We start from the raw sequence: 23,552 nt of genomic DNA, 5'->3' as shown, positions 1-23,552 counted from the left end.
CACTAGCTGCTGGCATAGAGCTTGCTGTAACCTCTGGAGCGCCTCCTCTGCCTCTGGTGTCTGGGGGATTAGCACTGACTTCCCGCCTTTCATCAGCTCAGTGAGAGGAGCTGCAATAGAGGCAAAGTGTGGCACAAACCTCCGGTAGTAGCCCGCAATGCCCGGACTTGCTTCTTGGTCAGCGGTCTTGGCCAGTTCTGTATTGGCCTCCACCTTATTGATTTGGGACTTTATTACCCCTTTGCCAGTGACATAGCCCGGTTACTTGGCTGCCTCACTTATGGAGCCCAGTACTGCCTGCACCTTACAGAGGTGATGTCCACAGTCTGGGTTATGAGTGACCACATCGTCCAGGTAAGCCGCTGCGTAGTCACAATGTAGCGGAAATATAAAAAACTTACAGGTCTCAGAAGATGGCGACTTTTAGAACAAATAATTTTTTGCAAATTTTTAGATTTTGTTAAGGGGTTAAAATGTAAACCATATAAATTAGGTATCCCCGGAATCGTACCGAAACAGAATACAGGGGACAGGTCATTGCAGCTGCAGCATGAACGCCGTAAAACCGAAGCCCGTAAGAAAGTTTCACAGAAGTCTCTGTATCCTACATACATAATGTGAATGATGTGATATGACAAGATCAGCTCTGCTGCACGGTCTGGGCTCACTCGGCTCTGCTACGTCTCTATAGAGAGACTGACCAGCCAGGAACTAGTTAATAGCTCTGGGTGACGATTGTGGATTTTACATTTTTTGGAAATCTCCTTTCACTTTCACTTTCAGTAATAATATTAGCCCCGGGCGGAAACTATAGCGTGAGAGACGAGAGAGAAGCAGCAGCAGCAGGTAGGTCAGCGACTGACCGGGGTCTAATATTAGGCTGATGGGGTATGAGGAGGGGGAGGAGTACAGGTATCTGTGGGGGAGGGGATGGTGCACTGAGTGGGTGAGGCCGAGTTCTCAGTTTCCGTTTCCATGCACAGTGAATATTTGCTTGGATTACTCCAGGGGATGTCCGTCTGTCCTGGTCATGTGATGGTCACTCGGGTCTGGTGACATCACGTCATGTGCGGCCTCAGCAGTGACCCCGGGGTGAGGTGTCAGGCCAGAAGAGACCCCATAGTAGTGGTTCAGTTGTGATGAACTGCAAAAGTTTGGGGTTTGGTGTGAGCCTGAAACTTTTGTATGTACTGAATTGAGTGACTGATGGCGGCCGCTCTGGGGTTGTATCTGCAGAGTCCGCTGTGTACGGTGTAGTTTATGGTTGTCAGTGACTGATGGCGGTCACTCTGGGGTTGTATCTGTAGAGTCCGCTGTGTACGGTGTAGTTTATAGTTGTCGGTGACTGATGGCGGCCGCTCTGGGGTTGTCTCTGCAGAGTCCGCTGTGTACGGTGTAGTTTATAGTTGTCGGTGACTGATGGCGGCCGCTCTGGGGTTGTCTCTGCAGAGTCCGCTGTGTACGGTGTAGTTTATGGTTGTCAGTGACTGATGGCGGCCGCTCTGGGGTTGTATCTGTAGAGTCCGCTGTGTACGGTGTAGTTTATGGTTGTCAGTGACTGATGGCGGTCACTCTGGGGTTGTATCTGCAGAGTCCGCTGTGTACGGTGTAGTTTATGGTTGTCAGTGACTGATGGCGGCCGCTCTGGGGTTGTATCTGCAGAGTCCGCTGTGTACGGTGTAGTTTATGGTTGTCAGTGACTGATGGCGGTCACTCTGGGGTTGTATCTGCAGAGTCCGCTGTGTACGGTGTAGTTTATGGTTGTCAGTGACTGATGGCGGGCGCTCTGGGGTTGTATCTGTAGAGTCCGCTGTGTACGGTGTAGTTTATGGTTGTCGGTGACTGATGGCAGCTGCTCTGGGGTTGTATCTGTAGAGTCCGCTGTGTACGGTGTAGTTTATGGTTGTCAGTGACTGATGCCGGCCGCTCTGGGGTTGTATCTGCAGAGTCCGCTGTGTACGGTGTAGTTTATGGTTGTCAGTGACTGATGGTGGCTGCTCTGGGGTTGTATCTGCAGAGTCCGCTGTGTACGGTGTAGTTTATGGTTGTCAGTGACTGATGGCGGCCGCTCTGGGGTTGTATCTGCAGAGTCCGCTGTGTACGGTGTAGTTTATGGTTGTCAGTGACTGATGGCGGCTGCTCTGGGGTTGTATCTGTGGAGTCCGCTGTGTACGGTGTAGTTTATGGTTGTCAGTGACTGATGGCGGCCGCTCTGGGGTTGTATCTGCAGAGTCAGCTGTGTACAATGTAGTTTATTGTTGTCGGTGACTGATGGCGGTCACTCTGGGGTTGTATCTGCAGAGTCCGCTGTGTACGGTGTAGTTTATAGTTGTCGGTGACTGATGGCGGTCACTCTGGGGTTGTATCTGCAGAGTCCGCTGTGTACGGTGTAGTTTATGGTTGTCAGTGACTGATGGCGGTCACTCTGGGGTTGTATCTGCAGAGTCCGCTGTGTACAGTGTAGTTTATAGTTGTCGGTGACTGATGGCGGTCACTCTGGGGTTGTATCTGCAGAGTCCGCTGTGTACGGTGTAGTTTATGGTTGTCGGTGACTGATGGCGGTCACTCTGGGGTTGTATCTGCAGAGTCCGCTGTGTACGGTGTAGTTTATGGTTGTCGGTGACTGATGGCGGTCACTCTGGGGTTGTATCTGCAGAGTCCGCTGTGTATGGTGTAGTTTATTGTCGGTGACTGATTGCGGCCGCTCTGGCGTTGTATCTGCAGGGTCTGCTGTGTACGGTGTAGTTTATGGTTGTCAGTGACTGATGCAGCCGCTCTGGGGTTGTATCTGCAGAGTCCGCTGTATACGGTGTAGTTTATGGTTGTCAGTGACTGATGGCGGTCACTCTGGGGTTGTATCTGCAGAGTCTGCTGTGTACGGTGTAGTTTATGGTTGTCGGTGATTGATGGCGGCCGCTCTGGGGTTGTGTCTGCAGAGTCTGCTGTGTACGGTGTAGTTTATGGTTGTCGGTGACTGATGGCGGCCGCTCTGGGGTTGTCTCTGCAGAGTCCGCTGTGTACGGTGTAGTTTATGGTTCTCGGTGACTGATGGCGGTCACTCCGGGGTTGTATCTGCAGAGTCCGCTGTGTACGGTGTAGTTTATGGTTGTCAGTGACTGATGGCGGCTGCTCTGGGGTTGTATCTGCAGAGTCCGCTGTGTACGGTGTAGTTTATGGTTGTCAGTGACTGATGGCGGCCGCTCTGGGGTTGTGTCAGCTGTGTACAATGTAGTTTATTGTTGTCGGTGACTGATGGCGGTCACTCTGGGGTTGTATCTGCAGAGTCCGCTGTGTACGGTGTAGTTTATTGTCGGTGACTGATTGCGGCCGCTCTGGGGTTGTATCTGCAGAGTCCGCTGTGTACGGTGTAGTTTATGGTTGTCAGTGACTGATGGCGGCCGCTCTGGGGTTGTATCTGCAGAGTCCGCTGTGTACGGTGTAGTTTATGGTTGTCAGTGACTGATGGCGGCCGGTCTGGGGTTGTCTCTGTGGAGTCTGCTGTGTACGGTGTAGTTTATGGTTGTCAGTGACTGATGGCGGCCGCTCTGGGGTTGTATCTGCAGAGTCCGCTGTGTACGGTGTAGTTTATGGTTGTCGGTGACTGATGCAGCCGCTCTGGGGTTGTGTCTGCAGAGTCTGCTGTGTACGGTGTAGTTTATGGTTGTCGGTGACTGATGCAGCCGCTCTGGGGTTGTGTCTGCAGAGTCTGCTGTGTACGGTGTAGTTTATGGTTGTCGGTGACTGATGCAGCCGCTCTGGGGTTGTATCTGCAGAGTCCGCTGTGTACGGTGTAGTTTATGGTTGTCAGTGACTGATGGCGGCCGCTCTGGGGTTGTGTCTGCAGAGTCTGCTGTGTACGGTGTAGTTTATGGTTGTCGGTGACTGATGGCGGCTGCTCTGGGGTTGTATCTGCAGAGTCCGCTGTGTACGGTGTAGTTTATGGTTGTCAGTGACTGATGGCGGCCGCTCTGGGGTTGTGTCAGCTGTGTACAATGTAGTTTATTGTTGTCGGTGACTGATGGCGGTCACTCTGGGGTTGTATCTGCAGAGTCCGCTGTGTACGGTGTAGTTTATTGTCGGTGACTGATTGCGGCCGCTCTGGGGTTGTATCTGCAGGGTCCGCTGTGTACGGTGTAGTTTATTGTTGGTGACTGATGGCGGTTATAGTTACTGATGGATGGCGCCTCCACTTTTTCTCTTTTTCAGCTCCTCACAATGGCGTCAGCGCTGTCAATGCTGCGACCGGTGTGTCTAATAGAAAATGAGGGCAATAATCTGGTGGTCAACACAGAAGCCAAGAAAATCCTCTCCAAAATCTGTGAGCCGGTGACTGTCGTGGCCATTGTAGGAAAATATAGGACAGGAAAATCCTTTCTGATGAACCGGTTGGCCGGATGTAATAGCGGTGAGTAACCCCCTGGAGTGGGGCTGAGCTGCAGTACCACACACGGCCTATGGACAAGAGTGGCGCTGGTCAGGTCAGTCTCACCTTGCTTTCCTTCTTAATCTTCGTATGTCCTGTGTGGTCAAGGATTGTCCTGTAGACATTACTGGACCCCTGCAGGAGGGGGAGGACGTAGGACAACCAGATCTATAGACATAAAGGCAACCCCGAGCCCAGCTGCATTGTGGGAGACAATCACTGAACACATTACAATAATTCTAAATCTCTTCAGGTTTTCCTCTGGGATCCAGTATCCAATCCAAGACCAAAGGGATCTGGATGTGGTGCGTTCCTCACCCCCAGAGGCCTGGACATGTTCTGGTTCTGCTGGACACGGAGGGACTCGGAGATGTGGAGAAGGTGAGATCCAGAATCTGCTCACTGTACGCAACGTATCAGATCACTGTGCGCAATGTATCGGATCACTGTACGCAACGTATCAGATAACTGTGCGCAACGTATCGGATCACTGTACGCAACGTATCAGATCACTGTGCGCAATGTATCAGATCACTGTACGCAATGTATCAGATCACTGTGCGCAACGTATCGGATCACTGTACGCAACGTATCAGATCACTGTACGCAATGTATCAGATCACTGTGCGCAACGTATCAGATAACTGTGCGCAACGTATCGGATCACTGTACGCAACGTATCAGATCACTGTACGCAATGTATCAGATCACTGTGCGCAACGTATCAGATCACTGTACGCAACGTATCAGATCACCGTACGCAATGTATCGGATCACTGTGCGCAACGTATCGGATCACTGTACGCAACGTATCAGATCACTGTACGCAATGTATCAGATCACCGTACACAACGTATCAGATCACTGTGCGCAACGTATCAGATCACTGTACGCAATGTATCGGATCACTGTACGCAATGTATCGGATCACTGTGCGCAACATATCAGATCACTGTGCGCAACGTATCAGATCACTGTACGCAACGTATCAGATCACTGTGCGCAACATATCAGATCACTGTGCGCAACGTATCAGATCACTGTACGCAACGTATCAGCTCACTGGGCGCAACGTATCACATCACTGTGCGCAACGTATCAGATCACTGTACACAACGTATCAGATCACTGTACACAACGTATCAGATCACTGTACACAATGTATCGGATCACTGTACGCAACATATCAGATCACTGTATGCAATGTATCAGATCACTGTACGCAACATATCAGATCACTGTATGCAATGTTTCAGATCACTATATACAAAGTATCAGATCACTGTGCGCAACGTATCAGATCACTGTGCGCAACGTATCAGATCACTGTGCGCAACGTATCAGATCACTGTACACAACGTATCGGATCACTGTGCGCAACGTATCAGATCACTGTATGCAATGTATCAGATCACTATATACAAAGTATCAGATCACTGTACACAAAGTATAGTGGATGTTTGCTGAGATATGGGGTCTGTTTGCTGAGAAACGGGGTCTGTTTGCTGAGATACGGAGGCTGTTTGCTGAGATACGGAGGCTGTTTGCTGAGATACGGGGTCTGTTTGCTGAGATATGGGGTCTGTTTGCTGAGATACGGGGTCTGTTTGCTGAGATATGGGGTCTGTTTGCTGAGATACGGAGGCTGTTTGCTGAGATACGGAGGCTGTTTGCTGAGATACGGGGTCTGTTTGCTGAGATATGGGGTCTGTTTGCTGAGATACGGAGGCTGTTTGCTGAGATATGGGGTCTGTTTGCTGCGATACGGGGTCTGTTTGCTGAAATATGGAGTCTGTTTGCTGAGATACGGAGGCTGTTTGCTGAGATATGGAGGCTGTTTGCTGAGATATGGGGTCTGTTTGCTGAAATATGGGGGCTGTTTGCTGAGATATGGAGTCTGTTTGCTGAGATACGGAGGCTGTTTGCTGAGATATGGAGGCTGTTTGCTGAGATATGGAGTCTGTTTGCTGAGATATGGAGTCTGTTTGCTGAGATATGGGGTCTGTTTGCTGAGATACGGGGTCTGTTTGCTGAGATACGGGGTCTGTTTGCTGAGATATGGGGTCTGTTTGCTGAGATGTGGAGTCTGTTTGCTGAGATATGGGGTCTGTTTGCTGAGATATGGGGTCTGTTTGCTGAGATACGGGGTCTGTTTGCTGAGATACGGGGTCTGTTTGCTGAGATATGGGGTCTGTTTGCTGAGATATGGGGTCTGTTTGCTGAGATACGGAGGCTGTTTGCTGAGATACGGAGGCTGTTTGCTGAGATACGGGGTCTGTTTGCTGAGATATGGGGTCTGTTTGCTGAGATACGGGGTCTGTTTGCTGAGATACGGAGGCTGTTTGCTGAGATACGGGGTCTTTTTGCTGAGATATGGGGTCTGTTTGCTGAGATATGGGGTCTGTTTGCTGAGATACGGGGTCTGTTTGCTGAGATACGGGGACTGTTTGCTGAGATATGGAGTCTGTTTGCTGAGATATGGGGTCTGTTTGCTGAGATACAGAGGCTGTTTGCTGAGATATGGAGTCTGTTTGCTGAGATACGGGGTCTGTTTGCTGAGATACGGGGTCTGTTTGCTGAGATACGGAGGCTGTTTGCTGAGATATGGAGTCTGTTTGCTGAGATACGGGGTCTGTTTGCTGAGATATGGAGTCTGTTTGCTGAGATACGGGGTCTGTTTGCTGAGATATGGGTCTGTTTGCTGAGATACGGAGGCTGTTTGCTGAGACACGGAGGCTGTTTGCTGAGATACGGAGGCTGTTTGCTGAGATACGGAGGCTGTTTGCTGAGATACGGGGTCTGTTTGCTGAGATACAGAGGCTGTTTGCTGCGATACGGGGTCTGTTTGCTGAGATACAGAGGCTGTTTGCTGAGATACGGAGGCTGTTTGCTGAGATACGGGGTCTGTTTGCTGAGATATGGGGTCTTTTTGCTGAGATATGGGGTCTGTTTGCTGAGATATGGGTCTGTTTGCTGAGATACGGAGGCTGTTTGCTGAGATACGGGGTCTGTTTGCTGAGATACGGAGGCTGTTTGCTGCGATACGGGGTCTGTTTGCTGAGATACAGAGGCTGTTTGCTGAGATACGGAGGCTGTTTGCTGAGATACGGGGTCTGTTTGCTGAGATATGGGGTCTTTTTGCTGAGATATGGGGTCTGTTTGCTGAGATATGGGTCTGTTTGCTGAGATACGGAGGCTGTTTGCTGAGATACGGAGGCTGTTTGCTGAGATACGGAGGCTGTTTGCTGAGATACGGAGGCTGTTTGCTGAGATACGGAGGCTGTTTGCTGAGATACGGAGGCTGTTTGCTGAGACACGGAGGCTGTTTGCTGAGATACGGAGGCTGTTTGCTGAGATACGGAGGCTGTTTGCTGAGATACGGAGGCTGTTTGCTGAGATACGGAGGCTGTTTGCTGAGATACGGGGTCTGTTTGCTGAGACACGGAGGCTGTTTGCTGAGATATGGGGTCTGTTTGCTGAGATATGGGTCTGTTTGCTGAGATACGGGGTCTGTTTGCTGAGATACGGAGGCTGTTTGCTGAGATACGGAGGCTGTTTGCTGAGATACGGGGTCTGTTTGCTGAGATATGGGGTCTGTTTGCTGAGATATGGGTCTGTTTGCTGAGATACGGGGTCTGTTTGCTGAGATATGGGGTCTGTTTGCTGAGATACGGAGGCTGTTTGCTGAGATACGGAGGCTGTTTGCTGAGATACGGGGTCTGTTTGCTGAGATATGGGGTCTGTTTGCTGAGATACGGAGGCTGTTTGCTGAGATATGGGGTCTGTTTGCTGAAATATGGGGGCTGTTTGCTGAGATATGGAGTCTGTTTGCTGAGATACGGAGGCTGTTTGCTGAGATATGGAGGCTGTTTGCTGAGATATGGAGTCTGTTTGCTGAGATATGGAGTCTGTTTGCTGAGATATGGAGTCTGTTTGCTGAGATATGGGGTCTGTTTGCTGAGATATGGGGTCTGTTTGCTGAGATATGGGGTCTGTTTGCTGAGATATGGGGTCTGTTTGCTGAGATATGGGGTCTGTTTGCTGAGATACGGGGGCTGAGTGCTGAGATATGGAGTCTGTTTGCTGAGATATGGGGTCTTTTTGCTGAGATATGGGGTCTGTTTGCTGAGATATGGGGTCTGTTTGCTGAGATACGGGGTCTGTTTGCTGAGATACGGGGTCTGTTTGCTGAGATATGGGGTCTGTTTGCTGAGATGTGGAGTCTGTTTGCTGAGATATGGGGTCTGTTTGCTGAAATATGGAGTCTGTTTGCTGAGATATGGAGGCTGTTTGCTGAGATATGGGGTCTGTTTGCTGAAATATGGGGGCTGTTTGCTGAGATATGGAGTCTGTTTGCTGAGATACGGAGGCTGTTTGCTGAGATATGGAGGCTGTTTGCTGAGATATGGAGTCTGTTTGCTGAGATATGGAGTCTGTTTGCTGAGATATGGAGTCTGTTTGCTGAGATATGGGGTCTGTTTGCTGAGATATGGGGTCTGTTTGCTGAGATATGGGGTCTGTTTGCTGAGATATGGGGTCTGTTTGCTGAGATATGGGGTCTGTTTGCTGAGATACGGGGGCTGAGTGCTGAGATATGGAGTCTGTTTGCTGAGATATGGGGTCTTTTTGCTGAGATATGGGGTCTGTTTGCTGAGATATGGGGTCTGTTTGCTGAGATACGGGGTCTGTTTGCTGAGATACGGGGTCTGTTTGCTGAGATATGGGGTCTGTTTGCTGAGATGTGGAGTCTGTTTGCTGAGATATGGGGTCTGTTTGCTGAGATATGGGGTCTGTTTGCTGAGATACGGGGTCTGTTTGCTGAGATATGGGGTCTGTTTGCTGAGATATGGGGTCTGTTTGCTGAGATACGGAGGCTGTTTGCTGAGATACGGAGGCTGTTTGCTGAGATACGGGGTCTGTTTGCTGAGATATGGGGTCTGTTTGCTGAGATACGGGGTCTGTTTGCTGAGATACGGAGGCTGTTTGCTGAGATACGGGGTCTTTTTGCTGAGATATGGGGTCTGTTTGCTGAGATATGGGGTCTGTTTGCTGAGATACGGGGTCTGTTTGCTGAGATACGGAGGCTGTTTGCTGAGATATGGAGTCTGTTTGCTGAGATACGGAGGCTGTTTGCTGAGATACAGAGGCTGTTTGCTGAGATACGGAGGCTGTTTGCTGAGATACGGGGTCTGTTTGCTGAGATATGGGGTCTTTTTGCTGAGATATGGGGTCTGTTTGCTGAGATATGGGTCTGTTTGCTGAGATACGGAGGCTGTTTGCTGAGATACGGAGGCTGTTTGCTGAGATACGGAGGCTGTTTGCTGAGATACGGAGGCTGTTTGCTGAGATACGGAGGCTGTTTGCTGAGACACGGAGGCTGTTTGCTGAGATACGGAGGCTGTTTGCTGAGATACGGAGGCTGTTTGCTGAGATACGGAGGCTGTTTGCTGAGATACGGAGGCTGTTTGCTGAGATACGGGGTCTGTTTGCTGAGACACGGAGGCTGTTTGCTGAGATATGGGGTCTGTTTGCTGAAAATGTGGAGTCTGTTTGCTGAGATGTGGAGTCTGTTTGCTGAGATATGGGTCTGTTTGCTGAGATACGGAGGCTGTTTGCTGAGATACAGAGGCTGTTTGCTGAGATACGGAGGCTGTTTGCTGAGATACGGGGTCTGTTTTCTGAGACACGGAGGCTGTTTGCTGAGACACGGAGGCTGTTTGCTGAGACACGGAGGCTGTTTGCTGAGACACGGAGGCTGTTTGCTGAGATACGGAGGCTGTTTGCTGAGATACGGAGGCTGTTTGCTGAGATACGGAGGCTGTTTGCTGAGATACGGAGGCTGTTTGCTGAGATACGGAGGCTGTTTGCTGAGATACGGAGGCTGTTTGCTGAGATACGGAGGCTGTTTGCTGAGACACGGAGGCTGTTTGCTGAGATACGGGGTCTGTTTGCTGAGATACGGGGTCTGCTTGCTGAGATATGGGGGCTGTTTGCTGAGATACGGGGTCTGTTTGCTGAGATATGGGGGCTGTTTGCTGAGACACGGAGGCTGTTTGCTGAGACACGGAGGCTGTTTGCTGAGACACGGAGGCTGTTTGCTGAGACACGGAGGCTGTTTGCTGAGACACGGAGGCTGTTTGCTGAGACACAGAGGCTGTTTGCTGAGACACGGAGGCTGTTTGCTGAGATACGGGGTCTGTTTGCTGAGATATGGGGGCTGTTTGCTGAGACACGGAGGCTGTTTGCTGAGATACGGGGTCTGTTTGCTGAGATATGGGGGCTGTTTGCTGAGACACGGAGGCTGTTTGCTGAGACACGGAGGCTGTTTGCTGAAATACGGGGTCTGTTTGCTGAGATATGGGGGCTGAGTGCTGAGGTCTGCGCTCTGTAGAAGTGCTGTATCTGTCCCACTACTGCCTGATACCTAGAGGGAACACTGGGGGTCACTGTAGACTTTCTTTACCTAACAATATGGCTTCCATATAATAGAGGTGACTTGGCTGGGGGATGGACTGCCCCCGAGGGTCCCAATTTTATTGCACCTTGGTGGCGAGGACTCTTTTCTCCAGAGAAATTGCTGGAAGTGTTGGGACATAGTAAGAGAATAGCAGGTCCTAGAGGATCTCGCCCTGGTGGGCCATTGTCGTGTAATGAATGGCCGCCATGCTTCTCCACATTTCCCATGAGTCTCCTCTCTCTGGATGCTATTCCATATTCTCTATATAGACACTTGCAATCCTTTCTGTCCTGCAGGGAGACAGCAAAAATGACGGCTGGATCTTCTCCTTGTCCGTCCTACTGAGCAGCGCTCTGGTCTATAACAGTATGGGGACCATCGACCAACAGGCCATGGAGCAGCTCCAGTATCCTTTACCAATGGTCTGATGAATGGGGGTCCGGAGACTTCTGGGGGGTCCCCAGTACTTCATAAGATGGGGTTTTGTATAGATGGGGACAATGGGACCCCTGACTTGTCCGTTTCTACACGAGGACTGCCATATAGTGCACATTAGATAACACATAGTGGGTGAGATGGGGCCATACTGTCTTGCCTCGGGTAATCCCGACGTGTTAGAATAATCTCTTGATAATAAGAAGATTACAAAGAATCTTCCCATCGGGGTCACCAGTGATCGGCTCTTCTCTAAGGAGAAACCTTACTGTAAGGGATCAGGTTACCTGCAGCGCCACCACAGGAGACAAGAAGCATTACACAATGTCCATTCCCATCAATGATCTGTCTGTGTAATGTAGGACAGGCCGGGTCCTCCAGGGAGAGACCATCTAGGTAACCGCTCTGGCCAAGAACCCCGAACCCCTAATAACTAGACTTTACCACTGGGGTGTGAAACTAGACGAGCCCTTTAAGTGTCTGCTCAATATGAACGAGACATCCCATATCCTTATCTACATCATCTTACAGCTACGTAACTGAACTAACTAAAATGATAAAGGGGAAGTCCTCAGACGCCAAAGGTGAGACTGCGGAGAACGAGACCTTCTTACCATCATTTACCTGGTGTGTCCGAGACTTCACCCTAATCCTGGAGAGAGACGGGAAGGAGATAACGGAAGATGAATATCTAATGATGGGTCTGGAACTGAAAGAAGGTGATCGCTATGGTACAAGGGGATGTGCAGATGGTGGTGGTCGTAGTTACCCTGGTGGGGGTCTCCTGGCTGGTGGTGGTCTCCTGGCTGGTAGTGGTAGTAGTTCCTCTGGTGGGGGTCTCCTGGCTGGTGGTGGTAGTAGTTCCTCTGGTGGGGGTCTCCTGGCTGGTGGTGGTAGTAGTTCCTCTGGTGGGGGTCTCCTGGCTGGTGATGGTAGTAGTTCCTCTGGTGGTGGTAGTAGTTCCTCTGGTGGTGTCCTGGCTGGTGGTGGTCTCCTGGCTGGTGATGGTAGTAGTTCCTCTGGTGGTGGTAGTAGTTCCTCTTGTGGTGTCCTGGCTGGTGGTGGTCTCCTGGCTGGTGATGGTAGTAGTTCCTCTGGTGGTGGTAGTAGTTCCTCTTGTGGTGTCCTGGCTGGTGGTGGTCTCCTGGCTGGTGATGGTAGTAGTTCCTCTGGTGGTGGTAGTAGTTCCTCTTGTGGTGTCCTGGCTGGTGGTGGTCTCCTGGCTGGTGGTGGTAGTAGTTCCTCTGGTGGTCTCCTGGCTGGTGGTGGTAGTAGTTCCTCTTGTGGTGGTCTCCTGGCTGGTGGTGGTCTCCTGGCTGGTGGTGGTAGTAGTTCCTCTGGTGGTCTCCTGGCTGGTGGTGGTAGTAGTTCCTCTTGTGGTGGTCTCCTGGCTGGTGGTGGTCTCCTGGCTGGTGGTGGTAGTAGTTCCTCTTGTGGTGGTCTCCTGGCTGGTGGTGGTAGTAGTTCCTCTGGTGGGGATCTCCTGGTTGGTGGTGGTCTCCTGGCTGGTGGTGGTAGTAGTTTCTCTGGTGGGGATCTCCTGGCTGGTGGTGGTCTCCTGGCTGGTGGTGGTAGTAGTTCCGCTGGTGGTGGTTTCCTGGCTGGTGGTGGTAGTAGTTTCTCTGTAGGGGATCTCCTGGCTGGTGGTGGTCTCCTGCCTCTGGTGGTGGTCTCCTGGCTGGTGGTGATAGTAGTTCCTCTGGTGGGGTCTCCTGGCTGGTGGTGGTAGTAGTTCCTCTGGTGGTGGTCTCCTGGCTGGTGGTGGTATCCTGGCTGGTGGTGGTAGTAGTTCTTCAGGTGTAGTTCTTCAGTGTATGGAGCTTTTCGCTTGTGGCCCTATATCGGGTACAGGATGGGTGCTAGAAGCTCCAGACAGATGATTGGTCTGGGGGCCAGGTGTCGGACCCCTACCGATCAGGTATAAGCCAGGACAGCCCCTTTAAATGTGAATCCTGGGACATCCAGGCTTACAATGTTGTGTTATAATAAGCTCTTCCGCTCTCACCGATGACCTTCCCATCTTACACCCCAGGACACAATATGGAGAACTACAATCTCCCTCGTCGCTGCCTCCAGAACTTCTTCCAGTCTCACAAATGTTTCGTATTTGACCGTCCAACCTCAAAGAGGAACCTGCATTGTCTGGACGAAATACTGGAGAGTGAACTAGACGAGGACTTTGTGGGACAGGCGGCGAGATTCTACCGCCATATCATGGAGAACAGCCGCACCAAAACACTGACGGGTGGGATTAAAGTCACTGGAAAAAGTAAGTGCCCCCCTATAAGAAAAGCAGCAACATGATGTGTAATGACTGTAATCTGTGTGATCTGGGCTCTATACACCAGTATATTGTATCTGTATAAAAATAGTTTTGAAACCTACAAGGTGAAATACAGATAAGAATACACCAGTATTCCCAGTATAACCAGTGTTACCAGTATAATCAGTATTCCCAGTATAATCAGTATTACAGGTATAACCAATATAACCAGCGTTACCAGTATAATCAGTATTCCCAGTATAACCAGTATTACCGGTATAACTAGTATAACCAGTATTCCCAGTATAATCAGTATCCCCAGTATAACCAGTACAATCAGTATTCCCAGTATAACCAGTGTAACCAGTATTACCAATATAATCAGTATAACCAGTGTAACCAGTATAACCAGTATTACCGGTATAACCAGTATTACCAATATAACCAGTGTTACCAGTATAATCAGTATTCCCAGTATAACCAGTATTCCCAGTATCCCCAGTATAACCAGTGGAAATGGCCAGTGGGGTCCTGATGCAGATCTTATATCAAGGCTTAGCTGGCCGGAGCGATGTCTCACCTGAGGGTCTTCTCCTCGTCTCCCACATTAACCCTTTGTCTCCTCTCGTCAGTGTTGGGCCATCTGACGTCCTTGTATGTGGACATCATTCAGAGCGGAGCGGTTCCCTGCATGGAGAATGCGGTTCTGGCTCTAGCAGAGACTGAGAACATCAGAGCCTTGGAAGATGCCCTGAGCAGATATGAATGTGATATGGGCGGGTTTGTCCATCTGTTCCCTACGGAGGTGGAGGAGGAGTTCGTGTGCATGCACATGGCATGTGAGAGACAAGCCACCGATGTCTTCTTGGAACGCTCACTCCTTGATACGGATCTGAGATATCTACATGAGCTGAAGGTCAGATATCCAGCCTTGTTGTGGCCTTTATCACCCAACATCTGAGCACCATAATAAAGCACGTGGTCCTCTGCCCACCCAGTGTCCACAGTAGTGATAAGGAGGACCTTGGATGGGTCGCTGGTTGAGCATGTGCGCCCCATCGATTTAAGCTACTGAGAATCTGTAGGCTAGTAGACCTCTACCCACAGGCCGCTGTCATGGAGGGGTGCAGGCAATGCTATGGTTCCTCCAAGAGATGATCAGGGGTGTCTTGTGACCTCTTACCTTCACTAGCGATGGTCGACCCTCACCAGATTTGCTTTACAAATATTTACGAGGTTCACCAAGATAATTTGTAGTGGAGGATAAATTTGGTTGCTACAATGTATCCAACAATGTTCTCATCTCTCTTGGACTGTATCCTTTGTCTCCTCAGGCCGTCCATCTTCTTCGGCCTCCAGGTCATGTCATGTCACCCTACAGCGTCATAGTGTAATACCAAACCCCCCCATGTGACCGCAGGGACCTGGACGCCAAGGAAGATGGACGATCATGTGTGAGGAGGACTTTAATTTTCACAACCATCACTTCCGTCAGATACAGAATTATCCGCTGCCATGGTCAATCTCCGATATAGAAGTGTCTCCGACGGTCCTGACCCGGCTGTCACTCATTCCTTGTTTTATCCACAGACTCAGATTGAGAAGAAAAAGGCCGACTTCATGAAAATGAATGAAGATCTATCAAGAGACGTCTGTGCCAATCTCCTGAAGAACCTGAGCTTGTCCATGCAGGAGGGGCTCGTCCAGGGACGTTACACCAGACCCAGGGGACACAGGCTTTACTTGAGGGACAAACAACAATTCCTGGAGATGTATGACAGAACGCCAGGAAAGGGAGTGAAGGTAACTCCGACAATGTCCAGATCTCAGACAAGAGGGTCAGATTTTAGTGTTTTGTGGTCAACTTTGTTCCTGAGAACTTTGAGATGTCAGATTGTGACTAGTGAAGGTCCAGGGATTTCCGTATATAAAGCCATATGGCAATGGAGTGAGATACCATGACTGGTCCCTTCCAGCTCCAAAATGGGTTGGCTTTGCCATAGATTGGTCAGACCATTGAGGTTGAGTTGGTTTAGTAAAGTGTCAAGACCAATTCTGAGTGGCTGAGGACCTTACAGAAAGTCTGAGGTGCCACCAAAGGAACCATCAGCTCTTACCCACCCTATGTTTCCAGTCTCCCAGTCTCTCCACCATCTTAGTGACTTGTCTCTTTACTGCTACGTTGACCTCGTTCGATTAGTTTATTGTTCTTCACCAGAATTGTGAAGGTTAGGGTTAGAATCTGCAAGGAATAAGTGTCCTTAATGGCACAACCCCTTTAATCACCTTAATTTATGGCTCCTCCATCCCCATTATTTGTAGGATCATTAAACTCATGACATGTCCAGGGTTGAGGTTCCCCCTTATGCTCCTTTCTTTCCTCGAGGTGTCACAAGATGATCAGCTTTTCAGGACACATGATTTTGCAACATTTTGTTGCTAGCTGTGTATCCTATATGTATCTGTGGCCGCCCAGTGGTTGTGATGGGTATTACAGCCGGCCTTGGATTGGCCTAATCGGTGGAAATGTCTATGACTTGTATTGTAAGAAATTGAACCAAATTTGCGGAGAATTAAGGAGGGAAAACTGACTTTCTGTATTTCTCCCTCTGGTAAGAGATTCACCACCTCCAGCTATTTATGTCTGACTTTTATCCATCTGCAGGCTCTGGAGATGCTGCAAAACTTCATATGTGACAATGAGAGCATTGAAGCCGCCATTCTCCATACTGCAGAGAGGATGGCTCAAGTGGAGGAGCAGAAAGCAGGTACAGTGTGAACAAAGCGTAACCAGATGTACAGCAGAACCATTAGAAAGGCATTGCATACAGTCTGTGCCTGCGGGCAAGTAATGTAATAGAAGAGAAGAAGGTCCATCCCTAGAGGCCCATCCCTAAAGGTCCCTCACCAGAGGTTGCTCACTAGAGGTCCATCCCTAGGGGACCTTCTCTAGAGGTCAGTCAGTAGGGGTCCATCCCTAAAGGTCCCTCACCAGAGGTCCATCACTAGGGGTCCATCCCTAGAAGTCCATCACTAGGAGTCCATCCCTAGAGGTCCCTCATCAGAGGTCCATCACTAGGGGCCATCCCTAGAAGTCCATCACTAGGGGTCCATCCCTAGAAGTCCCTCATCAGAGGTCCATCACCAGGAGTCCATCCCTAGAGGTCCATCACCAGACATGAGAGAACCGGTTTGGATCAAATAAGATTCAACCTGAATTTTACAAAAGTTTTAGGTTTGACCCGAATCCAAGACTATGGGAGTTTGTCACCTGGGAATTGGTTGAATTATTATACTCTGTGGTACCTTTTGGTGGAGGCCCAGGGGAGGCTTAAAAAATTTACACTCCATCTACACCTCGTCTGATGTCCAGTGCTCCCAATGGGTCCTCTTCTGGTCTACGGTCTGATGTGCCCAATAGATACTTCTGAGGCCTGTGATTGGGACTCAGTGGTCACATGGGGTAGGCCAACCTCAAGAGACCGCAGAGTGTAATAACTATTTTGTAAGTGGCAAATCTCAAAAATTTCAGGTTCAGCAGAACCCAAAATTTTAGGAAATTTTGTAATGAACCTCATTTTGAGCCGAGTTCTCTGAGCTTATGACTCCAGTGGCCGGTCCTAGTCAGTGACTGACGGCTCGTCTGTATGACTGTGAGTGATAGCTGTCAGTGACGGCATAGGACCGCCCACTGGACTCCTGAAAGATTTATTATTTGCCTACACCAGTATAAATTGCCAATTTACTGCAAAAAATTTTCAAAAATTACTGCTTTCTGATAACGGGTCACGGTGCTGCAGGATTATCATCACTTACACTTTTTTTGGGGGGGACGTTTGTTTCATTACATCATGTAGAAAGCCAAGACCGGGCCACGCAGGCAGACAGTCAGAGGCAGTTTGCGGAGCAGCAGAACAGGGCTCTGCAGAAGGTCTTGGACCAGCAAGGTGCCAGCCATCAGCAGCATCTCCACGACCTCACCGACGTGATGGAGCAGAACAGGAGGACGATCATGCAGGACGAGTCTCAGATCAACCAGAGACTTCAGGTACAAGCCTCAGACCTGGCCTGTCAGGACACCGGTCATGGGTTGGTTCAATATCTTCAGCTTAATTATTGCAAAGTATTCTAAACCCTTCCTCATTCCGTAGAAGAAGACCTCAACATAATCTAGCAGAAACCGTGCCCCATTGGCAATCTGTGGGTCACCCTGTGAGAATCAGAACTCCTGGAAACTGTTACAATGTAATGAAATGTTCTGCAACTTTACTGTAACTTGTATCTAATCTCTCCTCCTCCGTCCAGCCCAGACCACTAGGACTTCTTACTTCTGACTGTAGGGTTTGCTGCTCAAACATCTTCAGCCCGTCACTTCCGACAACTTTCAATGTGCAGCAACTTTCCTATATGTCAGGAGGCTCAGCAGTGACGTCTTCTCTGGTTGGAGATGTTCTCTATCCTTTCCTTCTCCGTCCAGCCCAGACCACTAGGACTTCTTACTCCTGACTGTAGGGTTTGCTCCTCAGGCATCTTCAGACTGTCACTTCCGACAACTTTCCTATACGTCAGGAGGCTAGGCAGTGATGTATTCTCTGGTCAGAGATGTTCTCTATCCTTTTCTTCTCCATCTAGAGCAGACCATTACGACTTCTCCTGACAACTGTAAGGTTTTCTTCCTCGGCGTCTTCACGCCCTCACTTCTGCCTCCCATTTCCATCCTCCATAGCAGCAACAAATGTCAGACCGGACGAAATATTTTCAGACCCCACAATAAATCCAGACCCCAGATCAGGAGTCCAGACCTCTAAGTAGGATCCCAGACTGGACATGAGATAAGTCCGCAGAGGTTTTCGGTGCAGTGTAGAAGGATTTGTTTGGTATCTGCAGACATCTTCCGATGCTTCATCTTTGCAGTTCCTGTTTTCAGGCTCATCAATCCCAACTGAGCTCGTCGCATCAACAAACGGTGAATGATCTGCTGAGGACCATCGAGGAGCTGGAAAGAAACAACCATCAGAGATCCTCGAGCGGTGGAGGAGGGGGGTGTATTCTGTGCTGAGGCCGACGCTACGTCTGGATCATGTACTTCAATGAACGTTGGACAATCCTCAGAGAGGGAAGAGTTTGGTGCAAACAGAAATCACTGGGCCTGGAGTAAAGCTCAGAAGCCCACACTGAGGACATCCAACAAATGTCATAGTAATGTCCACCATCATGTAATAGTGACTGCTACGCGTTCCTGCACAGTCATAATAATTAATTCCAGCAGCTACAACTAGGGGGTGCTCCGATGTCCTGTCCATTTAGTATTATGGTGGCGTGGTGAGCGCTCCCTAGTGGTGGCCACAGGCTAATGCTCTGACTGTATCAGAAAGCAGATCAAAGCCGACCCTGTCCCCCGTCTATAGCCGTCATGTGACCTCCCCATATACACCATCAGGTTATATAATGTCTTACAGTTATAGGGTCACAGATACCTATAGAGATATTGTAGCCGGTAATAAGAGGGGACTGGCACTGTTATGGGGTAACCGCTGCTGTTACAGTCTCTGTGCCTGACACTGATCACGGGGGCCATAACTTACAGTAAAATGTGTCTGTTTTATCTATATGAAGTGTTTTTTTTGGATTATTTTTAGCTACAGAAATAAGGTTGGCGTCTCCTGTGTCATTACTAAGATTACTTATAGCGGCAATTCCTTCTGGTTGTGAGGGATAACAGCGGCTGGGGCCCATATATGGCAGCCATTACTGCCCCTACAACAGCCGGTATGGCCCATATATGGCAGCCATTACTGCCCCTACAACAGCCGGTATGGCCCATATATGGCAGCCATTACTGCCCCTACAACAATTGGTGCGGCCCATATATGGCAGCCATTACTGCCCCTGCAACAATTGGTGCGGCCCATATATGGCAGCCATTACTGCCCCTACAACAGCCGGTGCGGCCCATATATGGCAGCCATTACTGCCCCTACAACAGCCGGTGCGGCCCATATATGGCAGCCATTACTGTCCCTACAACAGCTGGTATGGCCCATATATGGCAGCCATTACTGCCCCTACAACAGCCGGTATGGCCCATATATGGCAGCCATTACTGCCCCTACAACAATTGGTGCGGCCCATATATGGCAGCCATTACTGCCCCTGCAACAATTGGTGCGGCCCATATATGGCAGCCATTACTGCCCCTACAACAGCCGGTGCGGCCCATATATGGCAGCCATTACTGCCCCTACAACAGCCGGTATAGCCCATATATGGCAGCCATTACTGCCCCTACAACAGCCGGTATGGCCCATATATGGCAGCCATTACTGCCCCTACAACAGCTGGAGCGGCCCATATATGGCAGCCATTACAACAGCTGGTGCGGCCCATATATGGCAGCCATTACTGCCCCTACAACAGCCGGTGCGGCCCATATATGGCAGCCATTACTGTCCACTCCACAGTCCAGGTGCTGGAGAGAGGCTGCCAGCAGTGCCCCTCAACAGTATGAGCAGGGGACATGGGCGAGGATGTGGAAGTGGATATCCAGCTGTGTATCCACTCCACAGTCCAGGTACTGGAGAGAGGCTGCCAGCAGTAGGGGACATGGGTGAGGACGTGGATATACAGCTGGGTATCCACTCCATGGCCCAGGTACTGGAGAGATTCAGTCAGCAACTAATTTACTCCACATCACCCTTCTCCTCCTCCTTCTCTTCCTACAACCCCAGCCCCTACTTCTGAATGTTTGAAAAAAATGTTTTTTGTTTTCATTAAAAAAAAAACAAAAAAAACATTTTTCATGCATACCCCCCACAGGGGTGTAGAAAACAATTTTTTAGGGCTCCCCCAAGGGCCTGAAAATTAATGTTTTATAGCTCCCCCCAAGGGCCTGAAATCAAATTTTTTAGAGGTCACCCCAAGGTCCAAAAAATGAAAAGCTGCTGCTACAAGGCTCTAGTCATCCCAAGGGCGACTGCTTTTTAAAGGCTCAACTCACCCAAAGAACCAAGATATCTCTGCCGGTACAAGGTTGAACTAAGTGAAAGGGCCTAAATCTCTGCAGGTAGAGGCTGAAGTCACCTGAAGGGCCCCAATCTCTGCTGGAGCTCAGCTTAAGGGCCTGGAACTTCATTTGTACGGGCTCATGTTAAGGGCCATAAAAGTGAATTTTGGAAGGTCTCACCACATCACACACATCCACCAGGACAGGTCAGGGGGGGGGAACTGTTGGATTTCCCATTGTCTATTCCATCTGTGGGTGTCATGGGGAACGTGATATAAAGGGGGGCTTGTTAATGTTTGTGGAGCTTACATTGGGGTTTGTGTCCCTCCATTTGGGGAGTAAAGAAGGTTTCCAGGTATTTCCCCCCACTGGGATAGAGGTTGTAGTGAGTGTGTATAGTGTGTAGTTGTTAGGCTGTGATGTTGGGGTAATAGAGGGGCTTTGGGGTGTTAGATGCCCCCAGACATGCGCCCCCTGCTGTCCCAGTTACATTGCAGAGGTGTTGGCATCATTTCCTGGGGTGTCATAGTGGACTTGGTGGGAATGGTGGGATCCCCTGACACGAAGCATTTTCTCCCATAGACTATAATGGGGTTCGATATTCCTTCCAATAGTCACATATTGAGATGATATTCGGAACGAATAACGAACATCGAATATTTTACTGTTCGCTTCTCTCTAAACAGGACACAATTTAGACTTCATCACTAAAGGTATGGGGGGGGGGGGGGGGGCGGCGGCGGCTAACTGACTGTCGGGACCTGCGGAGGAGCAGTGGGTTTGCAGTATGGCCGTGCTACTGCCACCGCTGGTTTCTTCAGCGGCAGTAGCGCGGCAATCTGCAGGCCCCGGCAGCTAAGACAGTCCCCGGCATCTGCTGTAATAGACCGGCGGATGCCGGGGAGTGTCTTAGCTGCCGGGGCCTGCAGTATTGTCACACTTCTGCCGCTGAAGAAAACCAGAGGTGGCAGTAGCGCGGCAATCTGCAGGCCCCGGCAGCTAAGACACTCCCCGGCATCCGCCGGTCTATTACAGCAGATGCCGGGGACTGTTTTAGCTGCCGGGGCCTGCAGATTGCCGCGCTACTGCCGCTGAAGAAAACCAGCGGTGGCAGTAGCGCGGCCATACTGCAAACCCACATTCAGACTATAAGACGCACCCTCATTTTCCTCCGAAATTTTGGGGGAAAAAAGTGCGTCTTATAGTCCGAAAAATACGGTATATTCCTGATGTGAGATTAAACCCAAGCTTCTACCCTGGTCCAACAACTGGATCAAATCTCTGGCAAAATCTGGGGTGGGGTCTGAGGGAAGGACCAAGTAGTTGTCTTCGTCCTCTAGAATACGATTGCACATGGAGATGTATTCAGTCCTATCCATGACAATATCTTTTATATTAGCCCTTCGCCTACACGTAATTATTATTATCATTATTATTATTATTATTATTATTATTATTATTTTATTTGAGTTTTTACAACATTTTACAAGTTAAACATTTGCAAAGCGATGAAAGACATAACTGTTTTTATAATAAAACAACATCAAGATAGCAATATAAATTGGTGAGAATTCCCCAGAAGGATTCTGAAGAAATATCATGTGACGTAAGTCCTGGCTCGAAGTATAGAGAAGGGTCCATAGTCTGCTGTATGATTACCAGTCCTGGAGATTAAGGAGCTCCAGGGTGCCATGGGGAAGAGGAGAGTCAGATCCTGCTGAAAGAGACTCAAATACAATCAGTTTCCATCATCACAAAGCTGGGGGTCAATACAGAAGGGAGAGGGGGGGAGGTTCTTAAAGTTTCAAGGGGAACTGGTTTGCCCTCAGAACATACAGTGCCTTGCAAAAGTATTCACCCGCTTGAACTTTTCAACCTTTTGCCACATTTCAGGATTCAAACATAAAGATAGCAAATTTTAATTTTGGTGGTGGGAGAATCAACAACACGTGGGAGACAATTGTGAAGTGGAAGGAAATTTATTGGATATTTTAGACTTTTTAAGCAAATAAAAAACTGAAAAGTGGGGCGTGCAAAATTATTTGTCCCGCTTGTGTTAATACTTTGTAGCGCCCCCTGTTGCTGCGATGACAAGGCGCTCGGGCTTTGTCTCTATCAGTCTCGCCCCTTCTTCCTTGCAGAACAGCTGGCGCTCAGTGAGGTTGGATGGAGACGTTTGTGCAGCAGTTTTCAGCTCTCTCCACAGATTCTCGATGGGATTCAGGTCTGCACTGTGACTTGGCCGTTCTCACACCCGGAGACGTTTATTTGGGAACCGTTCCATTGTAGATTTTGCTTTATGTTTTGCATCATTGTCTTGTTGGAAGATAAATCTGCGTCCCAGTCTCAGGTCTTTTGCAGACTCCAGCAGGTTTTCTTCCAGAATGCTCCTGGATTCGGCTCCAGCCATCTTCCCATCTTCCCTGTCCCTGCCCCAAACCCTGAGGCCGCCCCCACCATGTGTGACAGTGGGGATCAGGGGGATGAGCAGCTTTTACACCAAACATATCATTTTGCATTGTGGCCATACAGTTGGGTTTTGGTTCCCTCTGAGCAGAGCCCCTTCTCCCACATGTTTGGGGTCTCCACGGGGCATGTAGCACACTTTACACCAGACTCTTTATGGATATCTGTAAGTAATGGCTTCTTGCCGCTCTTTGTGTAGTGTACAGGGACTGATTGTTGTCCTATGGACAGACTCTCCCTGCACCTCAGCTGTAGATCTCTGCAGGTCCTCCAGAGTGATCCTGGACCTCTTGACTCCATCTCTGATCAGTCTTCTCCTTGTTTAGAGGAACGGCTGGGTCTTGGTAGACTTGCAGTGGTCTGATCCTCCTTCCATTACAATAGGATTGCTTGCACAGGCTCCTTGGGATGCTTAAAGTTTGGGAAATCTTTTTGTATCCAGATATGGCTTTATCCTTCTCCACAACAGTATCTGGGAGCGGCCTGGTGTGTTCCTTGGTCTTCA

The 23,552-nt window shown here is 49.5% G+C and overlaps 1 protein-coding gene across 2 annotated transcripts in view; it reads left to right on the top strand.

The window, feature by feature from the left end:
* Positions 1-1,051: 1,051 nt before the first annotated feature.
* LOC142209053 (guanylate-binding protein 3-like) overlaps positions 1,052-23,552 on the top strand; it is a 174,968-nt gene continuing 152,467 nt past the window's right edge. The window contains exons 1-9 of one of the 2 annotated variants that reach the window (XM_075277996.1): positions 1,052-1,092; positions 4,207-4,405; positions 4,677-4,804; positions 11,177-11,286; positions 11,847-12,034; positions 13,348-13,584; positions 14,211-14,494; positions 15,169-15,381; positions 16,244-16,346. In XM_075277996.1, coding sequence (XP_075134097.1) covers positions 1,066-1,092; positions 4,207-4,405; positions 4,677-4,804; positions 11,177-11,286; positions 11,847-12,034; positions 13,348-13,584; positions 14,211-14,494; positions 15,169-15,381; positions 16,244-16,346 — 1,489 coding nt within the window. In that variant the 5' untranslated portion in view covers positions 1,052-1,065. Of the gene's footprint in view, positions 1,093-4,206; positions 4,406-4,676; positions 4,805-11,176; positions 11,287-11,846; positions 12,035-13,347; positions 13,585-14,210; positions 14,495-15,168; positions 15,382-16,243; positions 16,347-23,552 lie in introns of those variants that run through there. The other variant, XM_075277997.1, reaches the window with a different exon arrangement.

The sequence above is a fragment of the Leptodactylus fuscus genome, chromosome 6, assembly GCF_031893055.1.
Source record: "Leptodactylus fuscus isolate aLepFus1 chromosome 6, aLepFus1.hap2, whole genome shotgun sequence".
In the NCBI taxonomy this organism is placed as follows: domain Eukaryota; kingdom Metazoa; phylum Chordata; class Amphibia; order Anura; family Leptodactylidae; genus Leptodactylus; species Leptodactylus fuscus.
Note: the sequence above shows the minus strand (reverse complement) of the source record. Positions and strands in the feature narration are given on the sequence as shown.